The 17,527-nt window shown below is 47.4% G+C and overlaps 1 protein-coding gene across 3 annotated transcripts; it reads right to left on the reverse strand.

Moving 5' to 3' along the window:
* Positions 1 to 217: 217 nt before the first annotated feature.
* Positions 218 to 12,671, reverse strand: LOC144946462 (eukaryotic translation initiation factor 4E-like). 3 transcript variants are annotated; one of them, XM_078875351.1, is made up of 7 exons: positions 12,626 to 12,671; positions 9,736 to 9,848; positions 8,874 to 8,969; positions 7,239 to 7,302; positions 6,390 to 6,503; positions 5,651 to 5,790; positions 218 to 3,485 (listed from the first exon to the last, which is right to left on the reverse strand). In XM_078875351.1, exons 1-7 carry the CDS (start codon positions 12,641 to 12,643, stop codon positions 3,371 to 3,373), a joined length of 660 nt encoding a protein of 219 aa, XP_078731477.1. In that variant the 5' UTR covers positions 12,644 to 12,671; the 3' UTR covers positions 218 to 3,370. The 3 variants fall into 3 exon arrangements, with proteins under 3 accessions (XP_078731477.1, XP_078731476.1, XP_078731478.1); XM_078875350.1 differs by having other exon boundaries at positions 12,614 to 12,643; XM_078875352.1 differs by lacking the exon at positions 8,874 to 8,969.
* Positions 12,672 to 17,527: the final 4,856 nt, after the last annotated feature.

Genomic DNA, 17,527 nt, shown 5'->3' on the forward strand with positions numbered 1-17,527 from the left:
AATTTAATCACGTCTTTATTCCAACTAATGACATAAATCCAGGCGCAAATAACAAAATGCTGCCAGAGCTTATTTAGGAGGTGTTAATTCATCATTGCAAAAATGTCAGTCGCCCATTTCAGCCGCCGTACTGCATCGACACACGGGAACTTCTGAGAGAAAAGTATACAGAGGCGCCGCATCACGTAGGCCCATCATTTTTTTCCTTACGAGTTCATGAAATAAACAATTTAATAGCAAAATAGGTTACCGGTACAAAACACGTTATTTGCTCAGATGATAATCTTACACGCAGAGAAAAGTCAGGAGAAAGGAAACTAGCGTAACAACGAAACCTCCTGGTTGCGAAATTGGCCACACGTAATGCATGGCTTCACAACCATGGCAAGAGTCCACACTTCTACGCGTGAGCACACGAGACGACACTTCAATTAAGCTAGCCACAAGCCGCCATGTCCACTACACATATAAAATCACGTACTGCACTTATACACGCCGCGAAACGCAGAGGTTTGCTATTGTCGCTTGAGATTCAGGTCAGGTTCCTATTTGCCACAGCCACTTAGTTCCTTGAGCAGCCCAAATTGCCTTCATATTGGTTTCAAATCCCGTTTACTGCCCTGAACCCGTGGTGGACATTACACGTTCTTATGGCACGCGGAGTCCTTCCAAAGGATATCCGTCGACCAGCCTTACGAGAAGACGGGCCAAGGTGACCACCAACTGGAATGAACTGACAACGGTCCGGTTGCAATCTGTGCACTGCCCTACACCAATGCGTCAAACCGGCTGGTAATCGTTTCATTATCAAATACATTCAGGCCATTCCCATTCACCAATGAAGGCCACCCCACATCATGTCGTTTATTGGGCTTTTGACCACTACGCTAGTCAGTTTAGGTTAAAGGCGAGAGGGCAGGACTGGTTGCGATATCACTTGCCACTGATGCTAGCCGTGACCAGGAAATCCAACTCGGGTGGCCGCATTCATAGCGCCGCTGGCTAATCGCTGCCACCACAAACTACGGCTCCTCCCCTGGAGATTTAACCAAGTTTAGGCGAGGGTCAGGGCTCGTTCTTAGCCCTGGCACTAAACCCAGCAGCACCTTAATTCGGTCTATTCATCCTTCAAAGCAGTCTGGCCTACACAGGGAACAAACAGCTGCTACGGCAAGACAGGAAGCCAACATTCACCCCGTCATTGTGGCGGCATTACGCTGCCAAACAATTGTGTAAAATGCCATTGCAAAAAAACACCGAGGGCACGTGCTTCGGGCCCAGCACCCGAAGTAGCCGGAGGACCCTGTTTACGCGCTTCCGTGTCGATAGCGGGCTTGTGTTAAGGTGCGCGTCTCTGCGGAGCAACCGTGTCGAAGATCTGCGACGGCGATTGACGTTGAACCGAGAGCCAGGACGAGAAGTCGATCAAGCCGATTAATCGACGAGAAATTGCATTCACCTACATTTCAACTTGATTTCAAACGTAGACGTCCATGTATGATTGTTACACACATTACATCCATACGAGAGAATTGCTCTTCTTGTGGTCGATACCTGTGCCCCTTTAAAAAAATTCAAGCTCCTCCACCCCACGTCCTGCAAACTGAAGGCGAGAAACCCCTGGCAATTCATGGTCAAGAGTCGGCTGACGATGCTGGCGATGCCACCAAGCACCTGCCCATCACCTCCTGTCCAGCAGCACACGTAAGGGTAGAGTTGAGACCCCTCCCCCCCCCCTCAATTACTTTCGTGTCATCAGATTAGTGGAGTAACTTAACCAATTATCGGTAAACTAATAGATTACCTAAATAATCGGAACAGCCCGGCTCTAGAAAAAAGATTAAGCGTTTATTAAAACGCAGTTGACAAAAGAAACGCTTTCATTTCTTAAAGTACGCCGGTCGGCAACGTTGGTTGGCTTGCGCTGCCGATACGAGAATCTCGAGTGCACCATTTCGACTCGCGCGCTAGAAACTAAATGCACACCTACCTCTCCCGCAGCCACCGCAAGCACGCGTGAAGTACAGCGCTTAAATAATAAACGTGCGCACCCGAGGGTGCTAAATGTACAGTGTGACAAAAAACGAGTACTTAATGAGTGGATTGCAATGTTAGACCATAGACACTTAAAACACACTATAATAAATACATTTTAAGTGTTGTGTGCCAGTCCGCTCTCGTACAGACTGCCAACACTTGTGCTGCGTTCGCTTGCTCTAGCATCCAGCAATGGTTATCACACAAACAGTACTGTACGATACACAAAAATAATCAAAATCAAAATATGATAGTGTCAGATGTGGTAACCTAAATTTGCAGTTTGGAAATATTAAGAAAACGTGCGGATGCGCGCACACATCAGGTCAAGAGTTTTTCAATCTTACACTAAGAGTTTGGATGCAAATAACAAAGCTCAATTAGTGCATGGTAACCTAGGGCAGGTTGCCAAGTTGCAGATATCCCTCCTATACCTTGCAAGAAACACCTCTATGCAGACTTTAGCTAACGCCCCAAGCACACGGCTTCACGAAGACCGCTGCCACGTGCACACATGGGGGGGACCTGACTGCAACATTCGAGTTTACATTATTTTTTGTTTGTTTTTAAAGGCCTAAGGCATTTGTGTAAACTCACACCAGATTGGCCCTCGAGGAATTGTGGGGTGTGGGAGGGAGGGTTAGGGGGGATGTAGACATCAAGGGAGGGGAGGGAGTCATGTGGGTTGGCTAAGTTGTCTGAAAGACAACCCAAACGGCTGTTATTTTGTACACACACCTGGACTGTGCGTTCCAAGCCGACACAGGCCGCAAGCCTTTCTTCGTGAAATCGAAAGCCGCGACCCCGGGTCCTCTAGTGGTGCAATTGTGATATGATCGACATAACGTTGAACGTAGTGTTCACCACATTCCGACACGTGGTGCGGTTTGGGAGCGGGCACTGCAGCCGTGTCCTGACACACGGCGGCGCATGCCGGCACCCGTCACCGCCTTGCACCAACGTAAAGTAGCGTGCTGGGAAATTTGAAAACCACAATTGTTCTGCACTCATTTCAAGGTTTTCTGGACCAGATTTCGAATACGTTTCAGAATGTTGACGCAATTTGCAAGAGCGCCTGCGGAAAAACTGTGAACATGACGTCGTTTTGGTAAGGAGTTAAAGTACCAGTCAATTGTGTTTTTTCGGTTGCATCTTGCGATACGAAGGTGGCTCGCGACGGATATGACACTGGAAGGGAGATGGGAGGGGGGGGTGAGGTGGGCTGGCAATGGGGCGTCATGGGGTGCAGCACGGCGATGGAGCCATGGGAGGGGGGGGCGTCGAGGTCTGGGGGGGGGGGGAGAGGTGGGGGGCAGCAATGCACCCGCCCCCCTCACACGGTAAACATGTTCTTGGTGCTGGAACCGCTCTTTGTCGCCGTGTCCGTGTGGGACTGGTAGCCGATGATGATGCGAGGAGGCAGCGCCAGGCGGTCTTTGTACACGCGCCTGTGGTGAGCACAGGGAGACGCGCATCACTCGTTAAGCAGGCGGACACGGCAGGAGCGTAAACTTGCGCGGCGGCTTGGGTCACCGTACATATTCGTTTCGATAAACCCTTGTCTGGAAAAGCGATTGGCTCAACTAAATTATACGCGCACGGCTCTTTTGTCGATCCAACCGCTGCCGGGTGAGGGCCTCCCCACGCCGTGCAGGTTGTGCGAGTTTATTTGGCGACACATCACCACGCTGGCGAGTGAGGGGTTGGTGAAAGTGTGGAGCGTAGGCCCAGCAGTACGGTATAACAACTGACTTTGCTTCACTGCCGTCTGTTAGCAGCAATGTAGCCTCCACAGGATGTGGGGTGCAAGAAATTACAACCCGATGACTTAAAACATGTCAATATTCACTGCAACAGAATTATTCAATTGTCACGATTCAGGATCCCAATCCAATGTAAAAGTTAAATAATGTTTCTCTTGATATCACCGTCCCGTTTGTCTTTTTTTTTGTAGTGTCCACTCCACTAGCCCATGAATACAATTGGCATATGATAAAACATATAAATAACACATTCTTATATACACAGTTTGTTCCATGTGTAGTGACCGTGATTGTCACTGTGTGGTGCCGGGCTTATGAAGCCACGGCAGATAATGTGTTGACATTATGTGGAGCCCGCTTACTGGGCATAGTACCAGCCCTAGCGGGGCTTGGGTGAGCGCTGGTCAGCGCAGGGGCACCACGTACAGTGTGCGGTGCAGGCTCCCGGTGAGGGAGCGAGAGAAAGTGTCAGCCAGCCAGGGTTACACGTTGGGGCAATGATACGCTGGTTGACCTGCTGTCACGTGACCGGATGACATTGGAGGGGGGCCACCGGTGGACGGGGGCCGCTGGGCGGTCACGTGGTATAGAGGAGCTCTCGGGAGCCTTTGGGAAAGAACTCGAGAGATCTAGAAGGTGGGCGGGGCGAGGGGCGGAGCCAACCCCAGCCCAGGCCGATATAACGGGGGGGGGGGGGGGGCCACTGTGAGGGGCTCGGGGTTCTTCGTGTTGCTGGTAATAAAGATCCACGTCGGGTAAAAGAAGCCTCTAGCCACGCAGTCCGGGAAACCAGCTTGTGGTCCGGGCCGGGATAGCGAACCGTGTCTAGTTCTGCCGTAGTGTGGCTAGATGAGCATTCAACACCCAAGTGTAGGTTGTGTTATGTTATGTTGAATTACTGAATTAATAGTGTTGCTCCCAAGACAACGTCTGCCACTCAGTTGGACTCACTACACATGCATCGTGAACATAGGACAACAGTCATGGATTAATCGTTGCGAAGAACTCTTTTTGTTAGGACAGCAAAGTTACGGATGTTCGTGATGAGCAATTAAAACAGCAGGGTGGGTCATGCTCATTTCGTCTGTGTTGCAATGCTGATTAAAATAAATGTGTCATTTAATCGCCACCACGCCCTCTATAACCGCTGCTTGGTGTAGTGGTTATAGAAGGCGTGACTCACAATCACAAAGTCTGGAGTTAAAATCTAAATTTAGAGATTGACTCAGACCATCATCATCCCTCTGGGGTGAAATACTATTTGTACAATGTTCTGAAAAGCCAAAGGTGATTGTCCGAGAAATTAGCCCCAACCAAAAAATTTGAAACTTACAAGTTTGGCCAAGAATCAACGAAGGGAGAGGAGAGTCCTGCAATGCTTGTTCACGCATTTCAATCAAAACTAAAAAACGTTCATGAGCTCTGTCATCTGTAAACGGGAGTCATGAGAGACCTTGTGAAGATGAGCCAATGTGAACAAAAATGTTGGTTTCTAACAGTATTGCTTCGATATTTACCCAATTAAACCAGCTACGTTAATCAAAACGTTACCCCCTAAACTTAGCGGAGACAAAACAGGCAGTAAAAAGATCTGCCTTGGCATCCAAGCCCTCTCCTCAGACTGAACCAAGACCCGCTGTCTCATCGCGGCCTACCAACGTACTACCTCTTGTACGCCTGGCTTGAGCGCTCTGGTTATTACCACTAATTAAATACTCACGAAGGACACATGCTGGAACACGATGCACAATCCGGTCATGCATGTGCGCGATTTCCACCCAAACTTGTGGTCTTTTACAAAAAAGAAACAAGCAAGTTATTTTGAGAATAAGCAGAAGAGAACGCCTTACCCAATGCCGACAACCGATTCGCGGTTGTCGCAGTCCGCCGTCCACACAGCGATCTTGTCCGCCTTCGGCCGCACGTTAACCACCGCGCCACACACGTCGTCGCTGTGGTCGTCAAATGCCTCCCCGATGAGGCACAGCAGCTGCAGCCAGACACAGCGACACTCGTATGTGAATGTATGTACGTTGAATTTATTTCCTACCATACGTAGCCAACCGTGCGAATCGGAAGTATGGGGGGGATTGACAACAAACTTAACACAAAAAGCAGGTCTAAAGAAATTCGTTTTCAATCTAGGTTTACAAGCACGTAGCTCTAGTGGATTCCTAATATCGTAAGAGTGTTCGAGACGGCCGAAAAAGCACATTTGAAAGCACGCAACGCAGCGACTGTCTTTGTTCAATGGCTCGACAAAAGCTGCTGCGAGGATGACCAGAGTAGTTTGCGTGATGGTCTTTGCTCTTTAACGAGATTAGCAAGATATTTTGGTTAACTTGTGGCAAGCACTTTGTGTGCAATGAGTGTGCCCTTTATAATATATTCGTTTGACAACCGGAAGCCAAAAAACACTCGTTCATTACTAGTTAAAATTATTGTCCACAGCCCCTTTAGCTCATATTATTATTAAAACATTTGTTTACAAATGAGCCAAGTTATTTGGTTGGTACCATCTGGAACGGCGGGGACTCAACACCAATTGCACTGCCAGCACACTCAACAGCTACGCCCAGCGGCACGCACCGTCTCTAGCCAGTAGCGGTCGAGGTCGGAGTGCCTCTGCGTCTTGGTGAGCGTGATGAGCCAGCGGCCGCCACGCTTGTTCCTCTCGTCCTCCCACATGGGCTCAATGCCGTCCTGGGGAGGAGACACACATGGTGGGGAAAAGAGGGTTAACCCCCAGGTATCGACCCAAGGTCGCATCTGTCTATTCAGATACGGCAAGCACATCAGCTTTACGATAGAGATTGGAGAAGTTCCACAGTGGATCGCCAAAGATAGTTTGCTTTGTTAAAAAACTTAAAGTATTTTATATTTTACCAGGTAAGGACGACTCGAGTTTTCAGAAACAATCTGGCCACAAATGATACCTCAACAAAGTGGCTTATCACGTGAAAATTTAAAGCAGCCAAACACTCTAAACGCGTCATGTTGATTCTAAATGGAGGGAAAAACCGGAGAACATGCAAACTCCAAAAATACAGGCGTCAGGGTCAGGATTGAACTCACAACCTCCTGTATAGTTAACATCTGAAAGGGAAATAAATGTTTACAACGCAGATGTCAAGCGCGACGGTGCGGGGCTCGGAGATGTTGATGACCAGACGTCGACGCTCGTTCTCTTCACATACGTCGCACGCTCGGAGAAGAATCCACCGCTGTTCATTCAGCCCTAAAGCTCGCCGTCAACGTAACAAGAGCCCTCTCGCCATTGACATCGTAAAGCCTTAAATGTCGCAGGTGACCGTCAGAAGAGGCAGGCGTCCCTCGCCGACCTGATCCGAGGCTTCGCAGTCACTCTCCTCACCTACCCCTGCGATCCATCAAATCACCAATGATTCCGTGAGACTCACTTTGCAGCGGCGAGCTCACCTTGAAAAGGGAGTAATCACAGCCTGGCATGAGACGGCTTGCAACCTGGATGTGATTGTACAACCTGGAGCAACATAAAAAAAAACATTCAAATGTATTACATTTAAACCAAATGTCTCATAACTACTATATATCGTTATTTTTTTTACTAGGTTGCCCTTACAAAAAGAAACAGTTTCATGCATCTCATTTTCTTGTTGTTAAATGAAGGAAACACTGACAATCTCTGTAACTCCCACAAAGCAATATTTCAACATCAGCATTTTCAAAAGCAATCGCGTAGGTTGACTGGAAACGTTCATGGCCAAAAATGATGAATGCTCATGACAAATGTTTGGGGCTCTTAAAGCGTTTCATTCCATTTAACAAACAAGATGTTTCACAAACAATACGGAGATAATGGTCATCATGGGTGCAAGATTATCTGCTGCTGTGTCTATCGTCTGGGATTCCCTCACCCGGCCATTCATGCAACCGACTTCCTGACCCCGTGACCCCGTTCAAGTCCAGCCTTCAAGACTTCTTCTCTGCTCATGACTGTCTATTATCTACGATGTCTCTTCACACACACGTATCTTACCTCGAAAGTACAGGGGGAGGCATAAGTCCTTTGCTCTGGAAAGCAAACGTCCTGCTGTTTTGTAGCATCTCGAGATGCAAATCCAAATTGTAAATTCTCGTACATGTTGTTTATTGTGAAATTTCGGTCACAGTTCCTATGATCACTGTTACATTGCTTATGGCTTTATTTTGGTGATTTCGAAAACGTTTTGTGGTTCGGCCATGTTTGTTTGTTGTAGTACGGAGTTAGAATGATGGCTTTAATCTACGTTGTCTTGTTGTTGTTGTTTGACTTGCATCCCACTGGGATTTTTGCACAGCGTTGGTGTATGGTGCTTTTTTTCTGGAAGACGTTGCAGTTTTTTCCTGGATTTTTCTGTTTACCCATAGTCACTTTAAGATGTTTTCTTGTTCATGATTTAGTTTTTTGTTTGTTGCGGTTGCACCCGATTCAAGATCCGAATGGCTCACAGGGCTATACCTAATAAATGAAACTGATTATCCTGAATGCTAAGTGTACGATGTGGTCAGCCCAGCAAAGTAAATTGTTGTACTGTACTCCTAATGCCTAACGTCTATGCTCCCTGCCTTCACCAACCCGCACTAACCAGTGTGGAATACGAGAAAAAAATCCCATCAATAACCGCACTAAACAGGGTGGCCCCTCATCCAGCAGTGGATTGAAAATGAGCTGGACACGGCAATGATATGAAATTGTAACATTTTTATCAATTAAAAAATAATTCGTGGCATATAGGTCCACCATCCTATGGGCCTTCCGAATTGTGTTACAAAAGCATTTAAGCTGCCAAACTCTGGACAGGTTTTGACTTGTGTGTGGATGTATGTATATTTATATAATATAATGCATATACGTATGTATACAGATATATATTCTGGATGTATTGATTTACATACCTTCGCAACATCCCACACAGACCAGCGTGGCCATGTGTGGTCAAATAATCCCCATGAACCGCACGGCGTGAGAAGCCCCTCATCTATCAGGGGATTGACAAAAACGGCTGTACGTGTACAGATAAGTGTTAAAAGCGTGTTAACGTATGTACGTACGCCCAAAAGTCCTCAACCGTGTCCACTTTGGTGATGAGTCGCAGGTTGGCCTGCCATGACTTGCTCTTGTCATTCTTATAGAACCAAAGAGCCCACCTAAAGCACACAGACACATTCATGTGAAGCTCAAATATATCATTGGAAAGGTTATCACGAGGCTTGAACTTGCTTCTTATAGGCTTCTTAATCAGTACATTCAAAAAGCTGCCTTGTACCAAAAGTAGGCTAAACCAATTTCGGGAAAACCGAAGAAAATAGCTTTGCATTCACATATAGTCCTGATTAAAAGACGTCAGGAAATTTAGATGCATCAGCAGCTTTAGAATAATTTCAAAACCCCATCTAATATGGGTAAATATGACACGGGTAAACGTGCAGTAACATTACACAGGCTATGCAAATCATGGTACCCAATATAATATACGGCACTTAAATGTATCGTCTTATAAATAGTGGACAATCTTGTAAGTCTCAAAAGTGTTACAATACCGGTAAACATGTATGCAAGTAGAATTCCATTGTGAGTCTTCACATGTAAAACGTAACTCTTCAGTCACGAGCTAATATCCATTCAAGTGGCTACATATAGATTGGACGCTGGGCATAATTGCAACTTGCATGCCCAGGTGCCAGGTTTCAGACTACGTACCTGATTGGAAGATGCACCCCCAATTTTTACTTTCAATTATTTTAAAAAGTGCATTTTATAATCTTAATATGGCCGCATTAAACTGTGAATATATAATCTAAAATTACTAGAAGGTAGCTCCCAATCCCACATAGAAATTGATGCGATAACATTTTTTCATAATCGACCAGGTAATCGGCAATCCATTACTTAAGTCATCAGATAGCCCAGCACCTGTTCTGCAGCGGGTGCTTGATGTAGTGTTCCGGATCGACGTCCGTCTGGTCCGTCTCCGAGTCCTCCACCTTCTCCGGCTCCTCCGGCGTCAGCGCACGTATGGCCATTTCCTGGGATCACAGGAAACGCGTAATGATGAGCACTCACGCCCTCGACATCAACATATAAACAGTTGTGTCTGCTCCATGAGTGGTGTAATAAGCACGGGTGGCAGTGACGTAGTGGTCAGCACCCAGCGATTCGAAGTTGATTCCCGGACACAGCTAACATCCCGTGGTCACATGTGAACTCGCATCAACCAGCACTGACCAACATGGTGAAGTATGTTCAAACATAACCCCATGACCTACATGGCTTCGGAACGTAAAGCACTAGCATATTTGCTTGAAATGTTCATATATTGTAAATGATCGATTCTCAAAGTAACTATTGCCATCCTTGCGTGACTGCTATCACAAATTATCATCATTGCTGTGCCTACGTTGTTATGGACAAATGCTTTAATGTATGTATCATGAGCATTAGAATATATTTCAATCGAGAAATCAAAGCACTGCTACATGTTGAACACCAGCCTTTGAGAGTTGTCAAGTCTAATGTAGGCTTGAATAAAGCATTACAATGTTAATTATGCTATTCGGCGAGGATCAACATCTTAAAGATCCATTCCTTGGGGAGGTGAGAGAGAATAAAGACATTTTTATGAAAATCCAGATGGCCAACGTGACAAAATGGCCAAAACACATATGTTGGCAATATCAAAATAATTCACCACCGTTAGAAAATACGAGGCGATAAGAGCATTTTCCCAAAAAGAAAATGATTAAAATGAACATTATTCAAGCTGACAATCAGGCTCGTTGTGTTCAGTTTTAATAAACACACATAACGTTAATGATCCCTTATCTACTCAATCCCAAAACAAACTCCAACGCAGACAGGCTCAGTCTAACCAACCTAAGGCAACAACGTTAACAATACCACAAATCTCCGTCCAACACAACACAGACTAGACAATAAAAAAACTTTGCCTCCATCATTATTCACACTGCCCAAGAATAAACAATAGTTTAAGGCAGCGGTTTGAGTAAGGCTCTTAAGACAGTAAATGTATAACATGCTTCCCAACAAACACAATTACACCCACGCTAAGCAACCACTAACAGCATACATAACAGTGCCATGCAAACAGAGCCAGATGATAAAGCTTAGGCCAAAGGCGCAGGAAAATGCCATTCATAAAATTCACTTTTGGTTAGCGCATTGTAGTGTACTATGAACCTAGGAAACCTTACGATGATTCATGGCCACGGCTTAACATCAGTTAAGAGTGATATTTGAAATGGTCTTGGGCACTTACTCAGCGTAAAAGTATGGTCAAATAATCCCCATGCCGTGTGGAAGCCCGTGTGCGCTAAGTGTAACAACGCAAACGCTTAAGTTTTACAATGCGACGTATGAATGTTGAACTTCTTTCGAACCGTACGTAGCCAACCGTGCTGATCAGATGGTTCACTGAGACAAATAATTTCCGAGTTTATGCGAATGCCGGTACCTCCCTGCTTAAACTAGCAGGGGGGGGGGGGGGTAAACCTCTGCTCATAATGGCAATTCAGCGTTCCCATGGTGGGGCTATTTTTTGCACAGTTTAAGACACTTTTCTTCTTATTACGGTCCTTCGTCAGATAATATGAGCAGAGGATAATAAGCGTAAAGGATCGTGAGAGATGGCGACGGATTGGAGAGGCATCGGGCTATTGATCATGACTAATGATGCGCATAGGGGACTATCAAAAAGTACTGTTACTCGCATTCGCAATAGCGTTTGGAGAGAACTGGACCGTGCTACAAAAGTACTCGTAGATATTTCTAGCATATGAAGCGCACCATTATATAAATAGCATAAGAGGACGTAATGCACATTCATAACAGCACTAGCAGGCCACAGTACAGTAACTCGCATAAACACAACCACTCGAGACTTTTCACAAAGTGGTGCAATTTGTTCTGACCCCGACCCCGGAGGGATGATGGGGGTTCAATCAACCCCCACCACCACAGGCTCCAGATCCAACATTCCTATAAAACGAGAGGGTGGGGGGGGGAGTCCCATCCGATCATCCTTAGGGGCCATCCATTTAGTAGATACGCAAAAATCTGTCAAAACTTGACCCCTTCCCCCCTTCCTGTGCCTTTTACACCTCCACCTGCGTACGTACGCTTGACCCCCCCCCCCCCGAATACTATAGAACGGCCCATATTTAATCCACGCAGAATCGATCAAGGATTAATAGTACGCAATCGTACGCATTTGGGTTATCACCCCCTATTGAATGGATGGCCTCTTACAGAAACACACCGTGACCCCCCCCCAACACCAGCGTATTTTAAGAGAAGAGATATTTAAGAGACGCAACGAGGCTAAGACAACGATTGACATAATTAAGGAACTGAGAGAAACGGGCCCAAGAGGAACACGACGCGATACGAGATCAGTTCGTGTGATAGCTGCCATCGCGCGAGACAATAAAATCAGCACCCGAAACCTCCCCCCCCGCCGCCGCACTTGAAGACGCTATCGAGGCCCTCATCCAGCAGTGGATTAGCCCCACGGCTGAGCAACGCGCCCGCACTTCGACAAAGGCCGCGGGACAACGGGAGAGGCCTTCAAAGCCCACGGCGCAGGCCTCACGCCAAACAACGCGAGCGTGCAGGCTTCTCTCACGCACTCAACGGGGGTGACACCAACAGCCCCAAGTGTCTCCCCCCCACCTCTACACCTCCGCGCGCAACCTTAGTGTAGTTAGCACGGCCGTCGTTGTTGTTCGTGGTTGTTGTTGTTAAGGTCGAGATGAAAACACAGAAGGCCGCGCACGTTTTGACTCACCGGCTCCGCGGTCGCCATGTTGTCAACGGACGAGGTCGGGGGGTGGGGGCCGTTGAGGGCGGGGGGGGGGTTCGTCACGTGGCGCGCGCTACGTCACGTGGGATCCGGCGGGGCGGGGCTTCGGGTTCAAATCCCTAACCCACGTGGTCTCTCCCACGCGCCCTTCCAGTCAGCGGAGTTCGTTGTCAGGCCGTGGTCGATTCACTGCTGGATGGATTCTTTCAGTTTCAGTTTCATTTACAGGTATTAGGTATAGCCCTGTGAGCAATTCGGCTCTTGAATCGGGTGCAACCGTAACAAACAAAAGACAAAAACATGAACAAGAAAACATCTTAAAGTGACTATGTGACTATGTGCAAACAGAAAATCCAGGAAAAAAGCAAAATATTCGCAATCCCCCGGGTATAATTTACATTTTTATTTTAAATATTGGATTTGCTCCTCCGGGAGTTTTCCCCCCTCCACAATTCGAATCAACATCGTGCGTTTAAGAGTATGTGGCTGTGAAACATTTCCACGTGACAAGCCACTTTCGTTTATTCATAAATGACGTCACGCACCTAGGTGGGGGTCAGACATTTGTGATGTGTGACGAGGGGGGGGGGGTTGAGAAATGTGACGTCACATCAAAATGCGCAACTTGAAATAAATATAGACAACACGTTCTACTTAATTAAATCGACTTTTTAATAAATGTTTTCTCCTACAACATCAGAGTGCAACGCCACATTAAATACGCACTACAATGGCAATAGTTTAAAGCGATTTGAAGCATGTTTTATTTTTAGGGGGGGAGGGGGAGAGCAGAGCTATGTGACGTCATATTTGAGGGGGGTCTGACTTTTTGTGCCGCCGTGTGACGATGGGGGGGGGGGGTAAAAAATCGTCCAAAATCGCGTGACGTCATTTATGGACGGCCCCTAAGGCAGATTTTTGTTTTGGGTTAGATCGCGTAAATATAGAAATGTGTCGTTCAACCCGCCACCACCCGACACAGCCAATTCGTCAGCGTGGTCACGTAGCACACCGCTGTGTTGGAGAGCAGAGCCACAACATTTACAATCGGAGTACGACGTTTCGCCAGTAAGGGCTGGATAGCTCAGTGAGCCTTACCTGGTAAAAAAAAAAACACATTCCTGCGGAGGGAGCTGGTAGGTACGTTGGGTTGCTCGGTCAATGGCCAGGGTCAACGGCGGCGTGGTGTATTCCGCAAATATGCCCGACTGTGAGGGCGGGCACAAGCCGGCGTGAGTAGGTTAAACGTTGAGTTTTCCTGGTAGGAACCTCCTGGTTACACCAGCCCACAGGGGATTATTGTGTCCGTCCGACGTGCAGGGAGGGGCTGGGTGGGGAGGGAGGTTGGGGAGGGGCTGGGTGGGGCTGGGTGGGAAGGGGCTGGTGGGGCTGGGTGGGGAGGGAGGGGAGGGGCTGGGTGGGGCTGGGTGGGGAGGGTGGGGCTGGGTGGGGGGGTGTGAGGGGTGGGGCTGGGTGGGGAGGGGCTGCTCACCCCGTGGTGCCCTTATAAAACGTTTAACCTACTCACGCCGGCTTGTGCCCGCCCTCACAGTCGGGCATATTTGCGGAATACACCACGCCGCCGTTGACCCTGACAATTGACCGAGCAACCCAACGTTCCTACCAGCTCCCTCCGCAGGAATGTATTTAAACCTCCTTGCAATTGCTTCTTTCTTTAATCGAACATTCTCGCTGTATTCTTGATTTTACAATGGAGAAAGCACAAAGCACTTATCATTCAACCACGGCGTCAATGATTTAATTAATGTATTTGTACAGCTTTGGATCGAACGAAGATCGATATCTGAACACTCCTTGTCAATAAGCAGCCGGCAGTTCAGTCGGTTCAAAGTTTTGCTACTTAGATATCCGTTCCGGTTGGACGCAAAATGAGCACGTAACAATAATTAATGTTCCTAATACCAATGTTTCCATCGGGTTAATGGTAAAGAAACAGGCGTGGAATGAGGGAAAGTTTAACTCTGGTTTTTTTTAACACGCACCTATTGCTTTGAAGAAGAATAAGAAAAATAACCTTTAAAATAAATATATTGTGTGTTTTATCGCAATAATTTCGTCTTGACATTTCCCGCAGTGTTTTCCTATTGGGCTTCGGAGCGAGATGTCATCGGCTGATCGCAGCTGGTTACCGTGGAGTCCATCTTACGTGGGGAAGAAGACCGCAGCCAAAGCATCTCCCGTGCATTTGGAAATGAATGAATGAATGGTTGTTGTATTCAAATACACACACCTCCCACCCTGTCAAAAACACTGTGACCTTAATAAAAACATCGTGTGGAAATACACACAATCACCCCCCCCCTGTCAAAACATTTTGTGGCCTTAATAATAACAAATTGTATTCAAATACACCCCCCCCCAAACACGTTTATCAATAATTTTTTGTGGCCTTAATAATCACAAATTGTGTTCAAATAGGAGGATAAAACTCCACACATACAATTCCCCCCCCCCCCCCCAACATGTTTGTCAATAATACTTTGTGGCATTTAAAAGGAAACCTAAGTATGACATTTCAGGCAGTGATGGATCATCTTCACAGTAAACACATAGGGGGGCAGAGAGGTTCCCAGTAACCAGTTCAGAGTTTGTGAGAAATTGGATCCTCGTTCGGTGCAACACGATGGAATGCACAACACAGAATGATAATCTTAATTTAGACTGGAGGAATCCGATGAGCTATGAAGCTCTTTTTCAGTAGATGTCCAGTGTATCATATGTGAAGAAAAACACTTTTTGTGTTCCCTTCCTTCTCATTGATCGAGACATCGATGAAATATTGAGATAACTCACGTTAACTCACGTATGTTTATTGGACATGATGTACCGTTGCTCAAAAAATCAATTAACCCTACAAAAATATCGATAATTTTGTGTTATAGCAGTAAGCTAATCTAACATTTCCTGCATGTTTACTTGGGTATGCATTATCATCAGCAGCAATATTTTCATAATTATTTTCACAATCTTTCTGCACTCGGGGAGCCCGACAAGTAATCTGCCTTTGTATGCAATACAAACAAAATGCCAAGATGATATACATAGCGATGTTTTTTTGTGTATTGTCTGAAGATGTAAAGAATATTCCGGCGAAAAAATTACATTAATAGCACAAATTGAAAAGTTGGAGCGATTTTAAATAAACCGTGGTCAGTCTTCTGCGTTCGTTACTGCCAATTATTCAAGGTCACTCTGTAGTATTTGTTTTATTTCAACGTCTTCCGAACCTCTCCCACCGTTTGAACTCAACATATATTTGTTACACGGAGGGAAAAAAATCACGTGCAGCCAGTTATCCAGCTAGTTTATTTGGCAACAGCCCGCAGCAGCCACGAACAGACCTATTGTTGTTGTCGTGGTGGAAAGCCAGCAGCCAGCCAGGGAAACTCGAGGCCATAGATAACTAATTTTCAGAGGGGGGTCACGTCCACCGATAAGACATAATCATTGTGAGAGCCACCACACATTTGGTAGCATTGGGTTTGAACAGCATGATGGGGTGTTTTCACAATTGTCTATATATCTTTTTATTTTACCAGGTAAGCCTATATAGCTCTTTTTCAGAAGCGACCTGGCCACAAATAACAGGCCAAGTTGTGTATCGTGTGGAAATTTAATAGCAAGCCTAAAACTTTAAACGCAAGTTGATTCTAAATGTGGAGGGAATAACCGGAGGACCCGGAGAAAAATCCACGCGACCACGGTGAGAGAGAATTTTAAAAAATAAAAAAATAAAAAGAGAGACACCGCAAACTCCAAATATACAGCAGCAGGCGTCAGGGTCGGGATCGAACCCCCGACCTCCTGTATACCAGGCGAGGTAGTTAACATCTCCTAGCCACCGTGATGATGATGATGATAGAGAGAGACACGCAAACTCCAACTATACAGCAGGCGTCAGGGTCGGGATCGAACCCGCAACCTCCTGTATACCTGGCGAGGTAGTTAACATCTCCTAGCCATTCTAGATTTGAAGCTTTCGTGACTGCAAGGATTCATATTCTTAGGTTTTTTCGGTAAAGTCACTTGATACAGCTGTCGTGGCTGTGACGGTTCCACCTGAAGACGGAGGCTTGTGTTGCCTCCGAAACGTCGTGATTTTTTATTTTATTTTACTTTTATTAATTTTAATGTTTTACCTACGTGACTACCGAAAAAACCTAAGAATATATCTCCTAGCCACCCCATTGAATTGTCGTTGTGGGTGAGGGGGCCCCGCACTAGAGGGCCACCAGTGGCCCACGGGCCTTGCAATGAAGTAAAACACTCGCAGACAACCAAATATTTATTATTATTCGTCCAAAGTGTAGCGGATTGCGTTTTTTCCTCTTCCACCCACCCCACCCCATCAGCAACCTCGCCCCTACCTAACAGGGCCACCGGCGTGCTACGGGGGCCGACGGCCACGCCTCCTCCTGCCCGCCCGGCTCATCCTCCTCCTCCTGCTGCCGGTAGCGGCCCCCCCTCGCCCCGCCCCCTCGCCCTCCCTCGCCCCGCCCCTCGCCTCGCCCTGCCCGCCTGGCTCCTCCTCCTGCCGGTAGCGGCCCCCCGCCCACCCCTCTCCCCCCCTCGCCCCGCCCCTCTCCACCCTTCGTCCCGCCCCGCCCCCTCGCCTCGCCCTGCCCGCCTGGCTCCTCCTCCTGTTAGCGGTCCCCTCGCCTGCCGCTGCCGCCGGTAGCGGCCCCCCCTCGCGTCCCCCTCGCCCCTCCCCCTCGCCCCCCCTTCGCCCCGCCCCCTCGCTCGCCTCGCCCTGCCCGCCCGCCTGGCTCCTCCTCCTCCTGTCGCCGGTAGCAGCCCCCCCTCGCCCCCCTTGCCCCGCCCCCTCACCCCCCCTCGCCCCCCCCCTTGCCCCCCCCCCTTGCCCCG

The sequence above is a fragment of the Lampetra fluviatilis genome, chromosome 41 (genome assembly GCF_964198595.1).
Source record: "Lampetra fluviatilis chromosome 41, kcLamFluv1.1, whole genome shotgun sequence".
NCBI lineage: Eukaryota > Metazoa > Chordata > Hyperoartia > Petromyzontiformes > Petromyzontidae > Lampetra > Lampetra fluviatilis.